This window comes from Nematolebias whitei, chromosome 20, assembly GCF_014905685.2.
Source record: "Nematolebias whitei isolate Nwh7 chromosome 20, NemWhi1, whole genome shotgun sequence".
NCBI lineage: Eukaryota > Metazoa > Chordata > Actinopteri > Cyprinodontiformes > Rivulidae > Nematolebias > Nematolebias whitei.
Window position 1 is genome coordinate 5,128,450 of NC_056517.1, and position 19,920 is coordinate 5,148,369.

General features: G+C 41.4%; 1 protein-coding gene and 1 long non-coding RNA gene across 2 annotated transcripts in view; both read right to left on the reverse strand.

Moving 5' to 3' along the window:
* LOC119426812 (E3 ubiquitin-protein ligase HECW1) overlaps positions 1 to 18,975 on the reverse strand; it is a 61,924-nt gene extending 42,949 nt beyond the window's left edge. Inside the window, exons 1-4 of the mRNA XM_037694392.1 lie at positions 18,931 to 18,975; positions 18,683 to 18,783; positions 16,915 to 17,774; positions 10,727 to 11,303 (exon numbers count right to left, since the gene is read on the reverse strand). Of these exons, the coding sequence (XP_037550320.1) occupies positions 10,727 to 11,303; positions 16,915 to 17,751 (1,414 nt within the window). The 5' untranslated portion in view covers positions 17,752 to 17,774; positions 18,683 to 18,783; positions 18,931 to 18,975. The remainder of the gene's footprint in view (positions 1 to 10,726; positions 11,304 to 16,914; positions 17,775 to 18,682; positions 18,784 to 18,930) is intronic.
* Positions 18,976 to 18,998: 23 nt separating this feature from the next.
* LOC119426485 overlaps positions 18,999 to 19,920 on the reverse strand; it is a 16,956-nt gene continuing 16,034 nt past the window's right edge. The window contains exon 3 of the long non-coding RNA XR_005187621.1: positions 18,999 to 19,073. This is a non-coding gene — a long non-coding RNA (uncharacterized LOC119426485). The remainder of the gene's footprint in view (positions 19,074 to 19,920) is intronic.

The window sequence follows — 19,920 nt, forward strand, 5'->3', positions numbered from 1 at the left end:
TTATCTTATCTTATCTTATCTTATCTTATCTTATCTTATCTTATCTTGTCTTGTCTTGTCTTGTCTTATCTTATCAAAGATTGGCTCTCAGACCCTTCAGGCATGCTTTGATTATGGACAGCCTAACAGATAAGTTCCAGCAGGAATCTCCATGGAGCCGCTTCACACTCGGCTGTAAACCACTCCAGTAAAAAATGAAGATGAGATGACGCCAACAGGACCACATCTTCCACAAATAGCAGCAAAATAATTCTGAGGCCACCAAACTGGACTCCCTTCGCCCCCAGGCTGCAATGAGATATTCTATCCATGGAAGTTATGAACAGAATCAGTGACAACAGAAAACCCTGGAAGAGTCCAACTCCCACCCAGAAAGGGGTCAGATTTACTGCCAGTAATGCAAACCAAACTTTCGCACCATTTGTATAAGGACAAAACAGCTAGTAGCAATGGGTCTCCATTCCCATACTCATGGAGCACCCCCTACAGTGTACCCCAAGGAACATGGTCAAACACCTTCTCCAAGTTCACAAAACACATGTATATTGGGTGGGCAAACTCCGGTGATCCCTCGAGGACCCTAGTAAGGGTAAAGAGCTGATCCAGTGTTCCACATCCTGGATGGAACCCGCATTGTTCCTCCTGGATCTGAGGTTCAACCAACGACTGGATTACTTCTGCAGTATCCCTGAATAGATCTTACTAGGGAGGCTAAGGACAGTGATGCCCCTATAATTGGAACACACCTTCCGGTTCCCCTTTTTGAACAATGGAACCACCATTCCAGTGGTACTGTCCCTGATGTCCAAGTGGTGCTGCAAAGATGTGTCAACCAAGACAGTCCCACAACGCCCTGGGCCTTAAGGAAATCAGGGCGTATTTCATCGAACCCCAAAGCCCTGACACTGTGGAGCTTTTTAACTACCTTGGTAACCTCAGTCACAGTAATAGGCTCAAACTCAAAGTCCCCCAACTCAACTTCCTCCATGGAAGACATGCCGGTGTGAGTGAGAAGGTCTGAGAAATATTTATTCTGCCTCCTGATGACATCAGTGGTCGAGATCAACAACACCCCACCTTCAATGAACACAGTGTTAGTAAAGCACTGCTTTATCCTATTAGTCACCTGATGGTTATCCAGAATTTCATCTGAGCTGATCAAGAGTCTCTATCCAAAGCCTCACCAAACTCCTCCCACATCTGAGCTTTTGCTTCAGCAACAGCCAAGGCTGCAGCCCCATTGGCCCCCGGTACTTGTCAGCTGCCTCCAGAGCCCCGCCAACCTACAAGGCCCTATAGTACTCCTTTTTCAGCTTGATAGCCTCCCTAACCTGGGGTGTCCACCACCGAGTTTGAGGATGGCCACTGTGAAAAGCACTGAACTGACAACCTTGCGGACACATCTTAAGGCAAACATCACAACAACTGAAGCACAGAACATGGCCCACTCAAACTCAGTGTCCTCTGCCTCAGCTGGAATGCAGTGACATCTCTCCCAGAGGTATGAGTTAAGGATCTTTCTGATAGATTTTTCTGCCAGGTGTTTCAAGCAAACCCTCACTACACGTTTGGCTACAGAATCTGTCCAGCATCTTCCCCCACCATCTGACCCAACTCCCAGGTGGTGATCAGTTGACAGTTCAGCTCCTCTCTTCACCTGAGCATCTAAAACAAACAACCGAAAATCAGATGACACAACTACAAAGTCAATGTTCAATCTACAACCTAGGGTGTCCTAGTGCAAGTGCACTTATGGACACCTTTCTGTTGGAACATGGTGTTTGTAATGGACAAACCGTATACCACAAATGTCCAACAACAGAACACTGATTGGGTTCAGATCAGAGATTGTTCCACCCCACCACAGTCCTCCAGGTCACACTGTAGTTACCCACATGGGCATTTCCTGTAAGTCCCACCAGCAGAATAAAGAAGTCCCCAGCTGGATCACCTTCCTGCATCCCTGCTAAAGAATCCAAGGAGGTTGGAATTGCCATTTTGGGGTGTAGGCACAAACAATCATCAGAGCACCTCACCCCCCACCCGAAGGTGCAGGGAAAGTACTCTCATCTACAGAGCAAAATTGTAACACACAGTCAACAAGACATGGGGCTAAAAGTAGACCCACACCAGTTTGGCACCTCTCACCATAGGCAACTCCAGAGTGAAATAAGGGCCAGCCCCTCTCATGGAGATTAGTTCCAGAGCCCATGCTGTGCATTGAGGTGAGCATAATTACACTGTATCTGTTCAGTATCTCTCAACTTCATATCCAAGTTCAGGCTCCTTCCCTGACAGAGAGGTTACGTTCCATGTCCCAAGAGCCAGCGTCAGAGTACCAAGACCCCTGCCTTCGGCCACTGCCCTTAGCATCATGCACTCGACTCGTATGCAGGTGGTGGGCCCACAGAAAGATATATTGCCACTATGATGGTTAACCATGACAGCTTTGCCACAGAAGTTTTATTGATGCTCAAAATCCCTCCATGACATGTAACACTCTATCCCATGTAATGGGGATATGACTGTCTTCCTAATACACATCTAAAAACCTTGAGAAGCCAAAAATCATTTATGTTCTGGATGACTGCTATGGCATATTGAGGTCATTATCCAGTGTGAATTGGGCCTTAGATTAATTTACAGGTATGTTGGAGACAGAGTAGTGATGCAAGAAAAATTTGTACGTATGATTCTAATGAAACAAACTGACTGATGTTAAGACTTCAAGAAGCTGTGCCCTAAACTTGATTTGCGTATTTTTATTTGATGTTAATCAAATCAATATAAAACTGAGATGTCAATGAGTTTATTTTTAAAAGTAATTGTGGAAAGGGGCAGAGAAATGTGAACAATGAACACAAAAGAGAGGATGGATGGATATGTTTGAAAACCAGACAAACAGGGCAGCATGCACACACAATCATAGGTCCAAAACCACTTGTTTGGATGAGACTCCTGAGTAAGACTGGGAACTTTGGGTTCTTACTTGAAGGTAAGGCTTGGTCAGTGGCAGCAGGAAAATGATTTGGGTCATGGCTGGGTCGTAGCACTGGAACATTGCCAACAGGAGGGGAGAAGTCTGGGCCTACAGGACATTGGAGAGATGGTATGGGATCAATTGGTAGAAGGTTGGGATAGCATCTAAAATATGACTAGAAAAAGACCATGAAACGTATAGAATATGAATTTTCTTTTATTAAGAATTGTAACAACATCCCTGTAGACTCAAAAGGTCTGTTCAAACTGTAATCTGGGGCTCTCAAACTACCACGTGTTGTAACATTTGGAAAGGCAAAAAATGTTGCGCTCGGTGGCTTTAACATGCTGAGATTTTCATGTTTCCATGGTTTCCAAAAGTAAAGTTAAAAATATCAAGGTTATTATTAGCAACTTTACTGTTGGCACAACATGGGACTCATATTTTCTTGAGTCAAATCATTTTCTAATTGTTCCAAAAAATCTTCAGGAGAATTCACCAGAGAGAGAAACAAATCTGCACTGGTCTCCTCCTGTCCAGTCTTTGGATTTCCTACAGGATTTTAGACCTTCTTTCATGTTTTCTTGGGGTGAAGGGGCTTCTTTGCTGTCTACACAACATTTTTTAAACAGATATTATATCTCCACTTTATCAAAACAATCCTATCAAAAACACTATGCTGCACCACGATGTGGCAAGAACATCCACATTAACATGCAGAGAAAGGACATCGTTGGCTTGGCTAACAATTCTCTTAAAACATGTTCATTGTTAGATACTGTTTAGACTTTTCTTGGATGTTAACAATTTCAGCACATGGTCAAAGTGTAAATAGTGTCAGGATCTAGATCAGGAAAGACAACTCTCCAACCATCTTCTGTGAGATGACTAACTTGCGTCTCAGAAGAACAAGAGGAAGAGGAGTAGTGTGTTTCACTGCTGCCTTTTCAAAGAACGATAGACATGTCAGGAAATGGCAAATCTATCCTCTGATTCAGTGATCGATGGCATCATCGTATCTAGAAATCTATTGCCAAAATATAAGCAGAATCCTGCATTCAGTGAAGACTAACAAACTGTGAATATTGAACTTAACACAAAGCAGAGGTTAACCAAACAGAACCAAAAGTAGATTATTATTGTGGGAACAATTATTGTGGACCAACACTCCCATATCTTGTCTAGGACATTGTTGGGGCAGATCCTCAAACAGTGGCCACTCTGAGAGCGAGAGAGGAATTCGTCTGACACTCCCCATAAGGGGAACGTGGACATTATTCATCTTTTAGCCCAGGAGGATTCATTTGTTAATTATTAAATGGAAATAAGGATGTAGTGATGACCTATGAAGCCCAAAATGGCAATTATTGATTTAGAAATACCACCTGGTTTCTTGGTGATTGTTAGATGTTGTTCATGTAATTTTAGGGAGTATATCTGTTATCTGTTAAAACATGAAGCTCACTGGGGGAGGGGGGGGGGGCGTGTTTCTTTTTCTTTCTGTTACTTTTGTGCCTGACAAGAGGCTATAGCGCTGTCTCATAGTTTGAGCCTAGGATAAGTCAGGAAGGGCATCCAGCGTAAAACAATTGCCAAATCTATTGTACCAATTTACCAAAAGAAAATCAATAACTTTTGTTCCTGATGTGAAAGTGAAAGAAGGTTTCAACTATGCAGCAAAAGCAGCAGGGATTTGACTCAGTAAGGTGTGGAAATCCTCACACCTGCTGTACCGGATGGATGTGTTGCACCAGCAAATAATGTGAGCTGTCTGTGAACAGGATGCTGAGATGGAGCAAAAAGGGGGAGCAAATGAAGAGGAGAAGATGGAGCCGAAAACACACGCTGCACAATTTTAGTGAATCTGCCTGATTGTCTTTTAAAGCAGTGGTTATATCAAAACAACGTTAGTGCAGTTTGCCAAATACAGAACAAGCATTAAAAACTCCTCCATGTAGCTCTTAGATTTATCTTTGTATTGTCCTTTAGCTTTATGACCATTCATATACATTAGGGGAAAAATCGACCACCTTATTCAACTGCTTAAAAATACTATTTTTAAAATATATTTTTTTTCCACTAAGAACTAGTCTGTCTTTTAGAGCTATCTCAGCCCCCCCAAAAGAACAACATCAAATTAAAATAACAATTTTTGAATTTTAACTATTTAGGGGCTTTTGTTTAAATAAAACTCCACATCAAATTTAGGCTTTTATGTGATCAATGTACAGCACTTTGGTCTGTGGTGTTAATTGAAGCACTTTATTTAAAAAAGCTGGATTGTATTTCAGTTTTTTTTTTTTTTTTTCACAAAATATTTATTTTACGTCAATTTATTGAAAATAAAAAAGAATGAAGGACAACAACAACAAAAAAAGGCCTTTTCTCCCATTAATATTCCCACATTGATTTTTTGAGTATTTTTCTTTAAATTCCAGTCCGTAGTTTTGTGACGACCCTCCAGATCCAGTAGCCAAAAACGAAGCCTCGTTTTCCATCAAACTTATGTCTCCTGGTCTTCAGACATGGAGGTTTATTTCTAATTTTTCCTTTTTCTGAAAATAATGTTTTGCATATATATTTTTTCAACTCTTGGTACTTATCACTAGTTTCTAAATTGCTTTCCCCTTGTATCGACCTGGATATACGAGCAAGTTGCAAGTGCACGGTACACCCGCTAATGACTTCCTGCCTTCGGATAAGCCGACAGCAGTCAGCCTCTGTCAGCTGTGGAGCGTTTCATTCTGAGTCCTGCATGCATCTAAAACAGCTTTTTAGTACTAAGTGTTTATTTGTACACATTATAAGTGAGCTTTAGCCATTTATATTGAAACTAAAACAATTTTTTCAAACGAGAAAAGTGGCGGAACTGCGCGCAAACTGGCAGGAAAAGATGTACCTTATTAAGGTAAACTGCATCTCGGTCGATTTTTACAGAGGCTCTCAAATATTAAAGCGGAGCATGATCTCATGCGCTAATTTAAAAATCAAAAGTTTAGTTGTAAAAGTAAAACGAAAGAAAAAAATAGTGAGATTATTGTTTGCATTAGTTTATGATATGACAAATATGGGATTTTTTTTTTTTTTACAATATTTTTTAATGTGGCTGATTTTTCCCATAAGGAACATCAAGGTTCTTTATTGTGGTTCACGTCACATGTGGTACATGAGGTGGAACAAAACTGTGTACTCAAGGTCTCAGTTACACCCCAAAATAGCAAACATATAAAGTCTATTTAAAAAAAAAAAGAAGAAACAGTACACATGATCTAAGATATACGCTAACCGATAATAATATAAATAAGTTGTATTAAACAGCAGCCTGAACATGAGTCTGTTGTGAGCAGATGGATATGGATACAGCAGCTTATGGGTAAGAAATCAGCAAAGACAGTGTGTAGTAAAGTTACTGCCGTGAGAGCAGTTGAAAACAACCTGACAAAATAAAAGTATAATGAATTTTAGGCTTTGTCAGATAAAAAAACATCATGTTTATTGACAACACCAAAATAAATAAATATAAATACAGACAAAAACAGATGTGGGTGATTTTATCCCAAAAGTTGCTACAAGGGAAATCCTAAATGCAGATCTTACTTTTGGCTCCACAATATGTGAAATATTGTCTCCATCACATTTCACATGTTAAAAACCAGTATACTAAATTATCATGGTTTGAAGTTAATCTCAATAATCCTGTCTCTCTGTGTGAACACCCAAGATACTGTAATAATCTGATAACCTGTTGTCATTATTTCGTTATGTTTGGTATCTTGTGCTAGTCTTCTATGTTCCATGTCTGTATTTCTGCTTCAGTCTATTCAGGTTTATTACACTAGAAGCATAATTTACATAAACAAAACAACATGTGGTAATACATATGATGTAGATGCTGTTTTTATTGCCATTATTTTGTGAAGTTAATTTAATTTAGAAGCTAATCTACATGGAACATAGGTGTGTATTCATGTACACGGGGGGTAAAAGACAACGTCAAACTTTGCTGTTAGGAAGTAGTTGTGGTTTATTTAGTAATAGAACTAGCTACATAAGTTTCACAAGCATCTTTTGATTGTTGGTAATGGCACAGGCTTGTGTTCTACTCAACAAATGCATAGCACTAAAGATTTTATAACATTTTATTTTCGTGTAGTTTGTAGAATAATTACTTCTTACTGAGGCTTATGAAGGCAACTAGTTCTGTGTAGATTTCTCATGGCAGCCTGCTTTGTTACTACATAAGGTTTTATGGCACAAATAATATTTTGTGATAAAAGTACAGTATGATGCAGTCGAAACAAACTCATATAATCAATGCATTTATATTTATACATATAGCCATGTGTATATCCATATATAAACTATATGCCCGGCAGGAGTGTCAAACTCACTTACAAAAAGGGGCCAAAATTAAACCTCTTTCAAACTAAGGGCCAGTTTCTGAATCTACATGAACTCAAGTTAGATACCCAACATGTTTTCTTGGTAGCAGGTTCCTCAACAAAAGTTTGATTGGTCTCATTTGATGTTCTCTGTTACACTTTCAATATCATAATCAAAGATTACTGAAAAAATTAAAGTGATAAAAGTATTTTACGTTTAACATATCATCTTGGGGGCCAGATAAGATGTCAACGAGGGCCACATTTGGCCCCCGGGCCTTGAGTTTGACACATGTGCCTTAGAGAATAAAAAGTTTTTACTCATAAGCCAAAGTTCATGCTCTATAATCCAGGTAAAAATCCAACAATGTTCCGTCAGGTCATCACTGAAGACACTGAAGTCGTCCTTTGGATGAAGGACGAAACGTCGCAGCAAAAAAAGAAACTGTCCGGATGACCGGACTGGACGTTGTTGGTTTTACTCATGAGGTTTGTTCTTAGATCTTGTATATTATATCTGCTTAAAACAGTGTCAGATAACACATTGAAATTATGTGGTTTTAAAAACCAGAGGGCCAGCGAGCGTGGTCTTAGAGATGGGGCACATTTTGCTGTTGGTAATATTGTTGTACCATCCCCAGATTACAAACAATCTGCACCAAATTCAACCTTTACTCTTCTTTATTTTCATGCTGTTGTTCTTTTGGCTGCTCACAAGTCTCATGCTCTAATGTCCTACACTAAATAGGGTGTTGGTCATTTTAGTTTGTAGTCAGCAGAGCATCGCCAAGATGTGAGGGCCATTCATTACTGCTTGCTTAATTATCATGTCAATAAAAATAATTCAAGGTTGTTTTCCTAATAACTACATGTCAAGACCGAAAAAAATTAAAATGCAATTTTTTGTTCAAATCAGGCAATTAATACCTAAAACAAAAGATGGCGGAATGACTAATGGAAGTACAATCTGTCCAACATTCCTGTAAAACACTCACAGCTGATTTACAAGACCATGACACAAATCTCAACAGAACAACAACAACAAAAAATGTCAGGAATCTTGATTTTGTTTCTTATGGCTTCTGTCATTATTTCAGCTTTTTTAAAGTTTAAATGAAAAAGGTTTAAAAAGTTTAGTTTTTCACATATAAAGCCCCCAGTTATAAACAATGAAGGGGTGGTGTGAGCACTACATGTACACTAACAGAGAACATCTCAACCGCACATAAACAACAAGCCAGTAGAGAACTGGCTGCATGACTGAAGTCCCTTAAGCGTGATTCAATGTTTTCAACATTTTCAGACGTGTACAAGCTGTAACCTGTGGATGGGGGTGGTGGGGCGGAGGTGGGTGGGGGGTCATGGTCTGGTGTATGCTTTGAAAAATAAAAAAAATGTTGACCATCTTTCGCTGAATGACCGACACGTTTTTCTCTCGCATGGTAAATATGAGGCTCATTTCAAAAGACATTTCAGTGAAACGGCTGCACAGACCAGGCCTTCCTCTAAATCACAGGAAGAGCATCCAGGTCCTGCTCAGATCTGAGCTTTCAGACATGAAGCGAGTCGAGCAGAACCAAAAGAGGTGTAACAGAACTCTGCTGGGCTGAAACAGAGAGTGATGCATTTAATGTGTGTTGGACGTCTCCCTCATGTCATTCACTAAATTACTGTAAAATTTGCTCTACAAGTTACAGTTTTTTGCATAAATTAGCACGCCTGCAACCTCTACAACGAAGCAATGTACTTATGTTTTGTTCCATAATTATAAGTAGTTTTCTACAACCAACAGCAGCTGATTAACATCTCAAAAGCTCAAATAATATCTCAACTACAGCCCCAAATCTCAAATGGGTTGAAAAGGATGTTCTGTGGAAGCATTCTCATCTACCTGCCAGCTGTACTCGAGTGCCTGACCACTGAGATCCTGGAACTACAAGGAAACACGGCTCATGACAGTGGAAGGACAGGATCGTCCCTCGGCACCTACAGTTGGCTGTCCGTAGTGACGAGGAGCTCGGCAGACTGCTGGGAGGAGTGGCCATCGCTCTGGGAGGAGTTCTGCCCAGCATTTAGGTGGTTCTACAGCCCGAGGGGAACCGAGAGGCCAGCCGAGTCTGGGTGGACGGATCAGACGGCATCTGCAGCCAGTTTCTTAGGATCCACTGTGGGATGGACCTTTACAAGAGATCCTTCCTGTCTACAGCATCAGTATCTATAACATCTCTTAACGAAATGAGGATAACGAGTTACAACAACAAATAATTTCCCTCTGGGATTAATAAAGTATTTTTGAATTGAATTGAATTGAATGACATAATTTTTGGCTGAGATCTGACGATTTCATTCGTTCTGACATGGAAAATCTTGAACACTACCATTTTCAGCCACTAGAGGGCCCTCGACTATTATGGCAAGCCAACAAAGTCCATGTTCAATGTCTCATTGATAGGTCAAAGTGGCTATTAATGAGACACTTGGCTTGCCATACAAAGCCACCTTCGTCTCGCTTCAGAACTCCTGGAGCAAATGTCAAATCAGCTGCATTTTGCCGCACCGCCCAGGTGAAATGCAGCTGATTTGACCGTCAAAGTGCATTTATTAAGGAAAAGTTCAACTGAAACACACCTTTGATATAATTTTGAGCAATTAAACAAATGTTTTTCAGTGTTAATTTTGTTAATTCTTGTTAAAGTCCTCCTGTGCACGCTCCCGTGGCTGCCATTTGGCAGCCAATCGATTTTTGGCTTAACACTGGTCTACATTTCCTATTGTCAGCGGTGACGCATAATAGATGTGACTTATATGGCGAAGTGATCTATTTATGTTTTTTCCACTTTGTTAGACATATTTGGACTGATGCGACTTATATAGCAAAGCGACGTGTATGGCAGCAAGTATGGTAATGACTTAATTCACTTTAGCGACCATGTTTGTGGTTAACAATATTTTTAAGACTAACTACAACGTTGCTGAGCATCATCTTCAGTATTCTCTCAGTAATCTGTTTGTTGTTGTTTAATCCTGCGAGTGGACCGCCCGTCACACACTAACTGTGTGTTCACCACAATACTGAACTGCAGCTCAAAAAGAGGATGTTCTGTACACTTGTAAAAATTATTTAACATTGCGAATACAATGTATTAAAGAAACAGCTGTTATATAGTTTGTGCTTTAAAAAGGTTACTTAAATGCCAGTTCACGTATCTTGTAGAAAGGTGAGCATTTAATTCATTTACTGTTTCTGTTTTAATTTGGCTGACACACTAAAATGTGTAAACCTCTTGGCTCTCAGTAGAGACATAAAAATTGACCTTTGACACAGTGAACCTCAGACAATGAGGAAGAAGGTACTTCATCTCACCAATGCTGTTTTTGTCACTGGGTCCTGGTACAACTGGCTCCCCTTGCTCGCCTCTCCTGTTCTCCTTCCATCTGCCCAGCCTCCTCTCTCCTCCTGCCCCACCTCTATCCGGACCATCGGATTGGACAATGTCCGACACTGACTCAAAGGCACTCTCCTCATCTTCATCTTCCTCCTGAGAGGAGAACACGGTGCTGCCAGAGAGTCGATTGCTGTCCACCGAGGAGAGGCGGGTGTGGCTGCAGACGCGACCCCTTGCCTCGTAGCCTGAGTTGCTGTAGCATGATGTGCTATAACAGGAGGTGCTGTAGCAGGAGGTGCTGTAGCAGGAAGTGTCGCAGAATTCACACTCGTGTTCTCCTGGAGGCCTGTGTGTGCTGCCACAGACTCTCCTTCCTCCTCCATTACTAGAATCCCCCTCTTCACTCTCTAGACAAGAGGGAGAGATCCTCCTCACCTCCGGAAGACCTCCTCTTCCTCTGTCACCTTCCAGGAGCTGGTTGAGCTCAGACAGATGCTCAATGGAGAGGCTGCGGGGCAGAGAGCGCCTGCAATAGGGGCCAGGAGACTCTGGCACCTGCAGGAAAACACAAACAGACAAGATCACACTCACGGGGATACACTGAGCAGCCAAACACTTCAGTTTTCTGTATTTTCTTGTATTTCATGGTTGAATTTGTTACTCAGGCTAAGCATCCAATAGGAAATCATTAAAATATAATCAAATGTGAGCTCAGAGAGTTCTGGATTATTGTTAACCTGTTCAAAATACTCAAATAATTTAAACAAATCCTATACAGTGTTTAAATAAATCACGGCACAGTTAAAAGTTAATGAGTTTATGCACAACTCACTGTGTGTGTGCTCGCTGTTTGGGAACTGTAAAAGTGTCAACAGCTCCAGGGAGCTGAAGATAGTGGGAGTAACTCATGTGCCTCTCACTCAGTGTGGGAGTCCCATGAGTGTGAGCATGCAAGAAAACAGCTGAATAAAAATAATAATGAATAAACCCCAAAAATTCTGTATTGAATTATTTCTGATCTGAAATTATTTCATATAAAAACTGCTACATTTACTAAATCTGAAGAACTCAATGGAACCTTTATGATAGTTCTACACTTACAGTAGTAGCTTTACGCTGGTCTTACACTGAATACAACCCTGATAATGGTTTTATGGTTAAAGAAGAACCCTAAAGACGGTTGCACACTGACAGCAGAACTCTGACACTGGTCTCACACTGTCAGTAGAGCCAAGAAGATGGTCTTTCATTGACAGTTAAACTGTGACAGCAGTCTTATACTGACAGTAGAACCCTGACAGTGGTCAAACATGACGAGTAAAATCCTGAAGATGGTCTAACATTGACAGTCGAACCCTACTGATGGTGTCACACTGACAGCTGAGCCGTGACATTTGTTTCACATTCAAAGTAGAATCGTGTTGATGGTGTCAGAGTGAAAGTAGAACCTTGGTGATGATTTCACGCTGATATAAACATTAGCAAAAGTCTGATATTGACAGAAGAACAGTAACGATCTCACTCTGACAGTTGAGCCCTAGTAATGGTCTTGTACTGACACGAGAAACCTGACTTTGTCTCACTGATGGAAAAACCCTGAAGATGGTTTCACATTGACAGTAGACCCCTGAGGCTGGTCTCACAACAACAAACCTCTGACACTGGTATTGTACAGGCAGTAGAATCCTGATGCTGGTCGCATGCTAATAGCAAAATTCTGAAGATGTTTTCACACTGCCAGAGGAACCTCAATGCTGGTCCCATATGGTTCCTATGCATTGTAAGGCCCAGCTTGGACTGACCCAACCCAGGCTCTGCCCCAAGTTTTGAGTGTTGACATTGTGCAGTCTGGCTCGGTTCCATCTCGATATTTGAAACCAAGAGACCTGGAACATCATTCTGGCCAGGCTGTTGCTGCAGATTTGACGTCATCAGACTGCTGGCCATTGATTAGTTCGCTGGCCCGGGGCTCACATCACAGTCATGTGATGAGTCATACTTCCAGCAACTGCTTCTTACCGTCTTTTCCTTCAGCTACTTGCTTCTGGGTCATTGTGTGATAGAGAGCTCCTGTTTTTCTTTAGAAAAAATGGCAATGCAAAAGATAGCACCAGTGCCCTGGAAAAACAAGAAGGTGCAGCTATTGCAAAGCAGAGATTCGTGCAGTCTTGCAATGATCAGTGTTGCCAGATTTTGCATAGAAACAAGCAACCAGCTTTATGAAAACAAGCCCAAAACAAGCCCCACTGGCAACCCAGCACATTGTGTAAAACAGAGGCCATTTTCTAAACAGTATAAACATACATTTATTATGGAACAGCAACATTATGCTAAACACTTTGAATAACATACTTTTAATCTCTGATAAAAAAATACATTTTGCATATGTAATTTTTCTACATATTTTTTTACAAACAAAACATTCTGACATCTGTTTTTGAGTGGAGCCCCCTAGTGGTCAGCCACAGGTTGTGTTTGGGTGTGCGCCTGTCGCCTCGCCAACTTGGGTGGGAGCGATAAACAGTAAATGGGGGTGTGGAAAGAACAAACTACCTACTACCACTCGTCTATTGCTTTATTGTATGGAGCTGGGAGATAATCAACTACGTAGTTTCACTCGGAAAGAAAGTCCAGCCCAGATAAGCAACTTCATGTTCAAAACAAGCCCAAAAATCTGCAACCCGCAACTCACAAGATTTGCAAGCAACTTTGGAAAAAAATACAAGCCCAAAGTCGCTTATAATAAGCGGACTTGGCAACTATGATGATGATCCCACCCACATTGAGGCAGCACTCTGCTGAAAGCAATCAGAGGTGGGGAAGACCGAGGCCGGACCGACTGTAGCCAGTCCAGGTCAGGAGGCAATACTGACAATGGAACCCTGATACTGAAATCACACTGACAATGAAACACCAGTGAGATTCACATGGAGATTAGAACCCTGACACCTGCCACACATAGATAATGGATCCCTGATGGCATCACACTGACAGTAGAACCACAATGTTGATGTGATACTGTACATAGTAGTCTGATGCTGGCATCGTACTGAGAGTACAATAGTGTTAGAAGTTTAATCTTGCTGGAGGCCCAGTCTGATCTACTCTGACATAACCTGGTTCAGAACAGATCATACAGTCTCAGCTGCTCACAATGAGCAATCCCAGGGTCAACAACCGATAAGGAGTCATTTTTGTTTGCTTGCTTCCAACACTTAGATATATTTGCACATCACCCTAATATCCACCATCAGAAACAGATAAGACCAATGACGTCACACATAGTCACCCCACTGATACACTCTGATTGGCTGTGCCTGTCCCGGATGTGAAGGCAGAGCCAAGGCCCAACATAAGCTGGGACGTTCGGTTGCACGGGGTCTCCACTTCCGGTTCCAGGTTAAGCCGGGTTGGATGGATGCCTCAGCGCTAAGCTTGTAACTTTTCCTTCTTTACCTACATTAAAAGGTAAAAATAATTGACCTCTCTTGATTTTATTGAGTTTGTGTGTGTTTTCTCGCCACCTAGGAACAAAAGAACCGGAAAGGTGCCGTGGTCGGACAGCTGACAATAGTGATGATAGTCTCACACTGTCAGTAGAACTCTAATAATGGTCTGGTTGTGACAACATAACACACTGGTCATACACTTACGCTGAAAATTAAGCTCTGATGATGGTCTCCTACTGACAGTAAATCCCTGAGGATGGTTTCACATTGAAAGCCTTAATGAAAGTTGTACGCTATGGTGTGCCCTTAAAAAGACATTAAGTTCCTGATGGGAGACTTCCGTTGACAACAGAAGCCCAACACTGATCTCACACAGTCAGTAGAACACTGATACTTGTCTCGTGACAGTGGAACTCTAATATATGTTTCAGACTCAGTAATACTTTGATGCTGATCTTACACTTGCAGCAGAAGCTTGACACTTGTCCTAGTAGGATGCTGATAGTGGTGCCACACTGGCAGTGGAATCCTAGTGATATTCTCAGAGTGACAGTAGAACCCTGATGCTGGTCTTGTATTGACCGTAGAACTGTGACGTTGGCCTTATACTCCTGGTAAACCCTAATGCGGACTTCACAATTGCATCTGAACCTTGATTTTCATCTCAAAACTAAGTAAAGCCCTGAAAGCAGTCCTAAACTGACAATGGAACCCTGCTGTTGGCCTTAAATTCACTGTAGAGCCCTATCAAAGGTCTAACACTACAGCTATAACTTGATAACGGTCTCTGACAGTGGGAAACCAATGATGATCTCACACTGACAGTGGTATGCTTATGTTAGTTTCACACTAGTAAAATAGTAGATCCCTTAAAAAGATTTCACATCATTGTATAGTTGAGCCTGCTCAAACATCTGCTAAGTTCCTGGCAAAAACCAATGCAGACATGTTCCTGTTTTGAGTATTCTATATCGCTTTACAACATAGCTGTTTTTGTTTCGTTTTTTTCATACCATTTTCTTTTATTTGTTCTTCTCAATTTGTATGCTTTTTATGGTTGTCTACTGTTGTATTTATTGTCTACTGTTGTCATCATTCTTTGTTAAAATTAGATCTCTCTTGTAAATGAGTCCCCAAGGCTCAATGGGATGAACCTGTATAAATAAAGTTTGAATTAATTAATTCTCTTTTTCTCTCTTCTTCAGTATGTAGGTCCTGCTCCTTTCAGAGCAGGGTCAGCCACATGGATTATTCTTCTCCATTTTTCTCTGTTTCTTGTATTATCTGTTGTGAAGTGGAGTGTCTTCATATCCCGCTGGATCATATCCATTCATCTCTTCTTCTGCTGTTCCCAGCTTTGTTGACCGAAAACGTCTGCATTTAATAGTCTTTTTACCTTGTTGTCATCTTCCATTCACTGCACATGCTCATACCATCTCACTCTTGATTTCTGTATCTTATCCATGATACATGCCACACCAAGCATTTTTCTGACATAATTTCACCATCTATCCTTGAGAGGTACTATAAGAATCCCACGTAGCATCCACATTTCTGTTCTTTCCAGGAGTTCTGATTCATTTCTCTTTAATGTCCATAACTCAGCTCCACAAAGCAAGACTGGGCGCACCATCATTTTGTACACTTTCCCTTTAATATAAATCGGCATTCTTTTGTCCCAAAGCACTCCTGCTCCTTCCGATTTTGCCAAGCCGTACCAATTCTGCGTTTAACGTTTTCTTAACAGCTTCCTATGGCATTTATCACCAACCCCAGATACTTGAACGTTTCAATCTGCTTCAGTACATTTCCCATAGTATCAGTAATTGTTAAGGCCTCGTTAGCTTTCTAACAGACCATGGTCTCTGTTTTTGCTGCATTTATTTTCAGACCTTTGCTCTCAAGTGCATGCTGCCACTGTCTGAAACTATCTTGGAGATTAACTTCAGAATCACCAGTCACAACCAGGTCATCTGCATATAACATATCCCATGGTACTTCTCTCCTAATAAGCTCAGTAATTGCACCCATCACCACAATAAACAACAGTGTGCTGAGACATGAACCCTGATGAACACCAACTTTAATCTCAAATGCTTTTGTGTTGCCTTTGCCAGTTCTGTATGTTGTTTTAACATAATGCCTTTCTGTCTGAGGCTCCACCTAAACCACCTCTAAACCACCTCTCGCAGGACCCTGTTGAAAGCCTTTTCCAAGTCCACAAACGTCCAGTTTCTGCTATTGTTTCCCTCCAAGATTTTTTCCTGAACCTGCCGGAGAATGAAAACCGCATCAGTCGTGCCCTTTCCAGGCTTTGTAGAGTCGAGCACTGATGTTGTTCTAACCCTCACCATGGGACTTTGTTGATGGTCACAGACTGACAGATCCCAGACATTACATTCTTACTGTTGTGGATCACAGAGGCTAAACATCATAACATTTTTTAAGCAACTGTTGTTTTTTAAAAAATAAATAAATGTAATATTTACTCATTTTATATTGACCTTTTTATTTATAATGTTAATGTGAAACAAGATCTTATATTGTTAATTCCTCATTTTTCCTACAAATTCTGGCCCCTATTTGTAAGGATGCTACAATTCTCCTGAACCCAAACTACATAACGTCTGCTAATTTACTTAGTTCTTGTATAACCTTTAACCCCTGTTAAATGAGTGAAGCCGTTGTATTTCTTACCTTCAAAATAGTGTACCTACCTGAGATGGAGACTGGATTGTATCCTCTCCATTCTGTCCCCACTCTTCTTTATAGGTGTTGAGTGTTGGTGATGTGACGTTGGAGTCCACACCACTGCTCATCCTTTCTTCTTCCCCCATTGGCTCCTTCTCCTGGCTGGGAGCTCTGGCCGATGGGAGGCTGTGGAGGAGATGGTGAATCCGGATGTAGTGGGATCTCGGTGTTTCTGGGTCACCGCAAGCCGACGCAATCACCGTCTCCAACTCTGACACTGGGAGGGAGCAGGGGCGGGTTTTACGTCGTGATGGAGTATGGGAGCTGTAGTTAGTGAAGAGAGACTGGCAGGAGCAAGGAGCACAGCTTGTTTCTCCTGCCTCCATCACATCCTGCAGGACTTCCTGGGATGGAGGGTTCTCCTTCACAGCAGCAGTGTCATCATCCATTGGTGCTGCTGTAGGATGTTCAGAATCCTGTTGTGCTTTGTCCTCAGCCTCTTTTTCTTCTACTGCCACCTCCTCTTCAGTTTGTGGAACTGACTCTCGACTCTGCTCCTCATCTCCTCTGTCCTGCTGTTCAGGTAAAATCCTGCCCTCCTGCTGCTCTTCAGCCTGAGAGGTCGGGGTTTCATCCCTCACTGTGTCCTCCTCCACGGTTCCCTGCTCCATCTGAACAGTTGTTTCTTCTTCCTCCCTCTCAGTAGGAGGGTTGTTCTGGTGCGTGGGAGTGTCAGCATCAGGAGCTGCATCCATGGGGAGATCAGTCATGTCAGGGCCCACACTCATAGTATCATCGTCAGGGGCAGCAGCAGCATGGTTCTCTTCGGCTGCATTTCCACCCTCTGTACAGGCCAGCTCCATGACAAGAGAGACCTCCTCATCATCTGAGGACAAAGCAACAAATAAAAGACTTTTAGAAGCTGCAGCATTTTGATGACTGTTTTGGAAACTTTTAGTCAAAAATATGATTTGTCTACAACCTAAAGGATTCTGTAGAAAGATTTTGGAACACTTGGAGGCCCTTTAGGTTGTATTTGGAAAGTATGTCAATGCCTGTTTAATTTGTTTATGTATGTTTGACTGATCCAGTGGAGGGAAGGGGTGGTGGTGGAAATGGAAAAATCAATAAAAACACTTTGTTTAAAAATAATATATGTATGATTTGTGGACACTGCTGCTGCTTTTTCACACGGCATCATTCATGTTCTGCAGCAGAAATGAGCATCTTTCTGTCCACATGTCACTATACTCACATTGAGTATCAGATCAACAAAATGAAATATGGGAATTTTAATTAAGTCTTTTTTAGATATTTTGTCCTGAAAAAAATAATAATGAGCAATAACTTTTCAACTGAAGTCTAAATGAATGAAAGTGAGTACTCACTGAGCTCATCTCTGATGTTTTAACATGCAGTGGGGAACAAACGTTAATAAATACCTGTAAAAGTTTTCAGACAGAACTGAAATCTGTTTGAGTGCTGCAGGTTTGATGCTTTTTAGGTTGAGTGGAAGTTTAGTGACAGAGAGACAAACTCATCCTGCAGAAACTTTGGCTGATCTTAGGTTCTCTAATGATAGTGCAGTTCTTCAAACATGTGTCTGTCTGACATTCTGTCTAACATTTCTCGTGTGCCTTCTCTAAAGGCGCCCTGAGGGTTCCACACTGGGGATATTTACCTTTCCTACCAAAGGGGATGAAACTGAACAGAACAGTTAACTGTTCAGCCATGCACTGCTCATAAATGGGGGGAGGGCTGTTGATAATCTGTGTGGGACAGCCCTGCACCTACCTGGGTGGATAGATGAGGTGAGCTCAAAGCAGAACAGCAGCTGCCCACAGACATGATCTGTCGGTAACTTACGGCCCAGAGAATAACTCACAACTCGATCTCTGTGGATGAAACAAACAGTGGACGCTCAGAACAGACGAACACCAGAGGATCTTATCAGGAAATGATCTGCAGCAGCACGGTTTTATGAGGGAGTGCAGTCCGAGCTGGAACAAACCTCCGTGTGAGTGTGTGCTGTGTGTTTTTACCCGATGGCATGTTTTTCCAGCAGTCTTTGAACTGGCACAGAAAGCTTTCCCAGAAAGCGCTTGATGATTGGCCGACTCTTTGCAAACTTGTCCTTCACCTCTATTTCCAGGACGTCAGTAGGCAGGGACACAAAACTAAACCTCTGTGGGAACAGGAGAACACAGAACAAACAGCGCCATTAGGACTGGTGTTGGAGAAATGTTGTTTACTGTCAGAGAAACTTTGATCGACGGTTATGGAAGTTCTTATTACTATGGCTGAGAACAAGAAGCCCAAGACTAATCAAAACCATCTCCCAAGACACTGTCTTATCTCTGCCCATGAACCATATGTTTGGGTTAACAAAGAGCGGCTGCAGCTGGCTGCAAGGAGCTCCTGACCTCTGTGAACTTGGCTGAACTGAAAAGGATAAAGACGAGCGGCTGACGCAGCTCAGGGCTAATTTCTGTGAGATGTTCTATACATCATGTGTCTTTGTATGTAATCTGTCTTGAATGGGTCTTTGCGAGTGTAAATGCTGGTTAAAAATCTTCTCCTGCTGTCGAGTACGGTTCTTTTGGGTAAACAACATAAATAAGACGGATTTTCTCCAACATTTACCCAAAAGAACCACACTCAATGTCAGGAGAAGATTTTTAAATGGTATTTATATATGCAAGGTCAGGTTTTAGGAGAGGTTAAATAAACATACATATATCACATACATACAGTGGTGCTTGAATGTTAGTGAAGCCTTTATAATTTTATATATTTCTGCATAAATATGACTTAAAACATCTTCAGATTTTCTAAGTCTAAAAGTAGATAAAGAGAACACAGTTAAACAAGTGAGACAAATATTATACTTGGTCATTTATTTATTAGGAAAATGATCCAGTATTACATATCAGTGAGTGATAAAAGTATGTGAACTTTCAGTATTTGGTGACCCCCACCCCCTGCCCCATGCAGTTGATCAGTTTTGATCACCGGCTTGGAGGAATTTATTT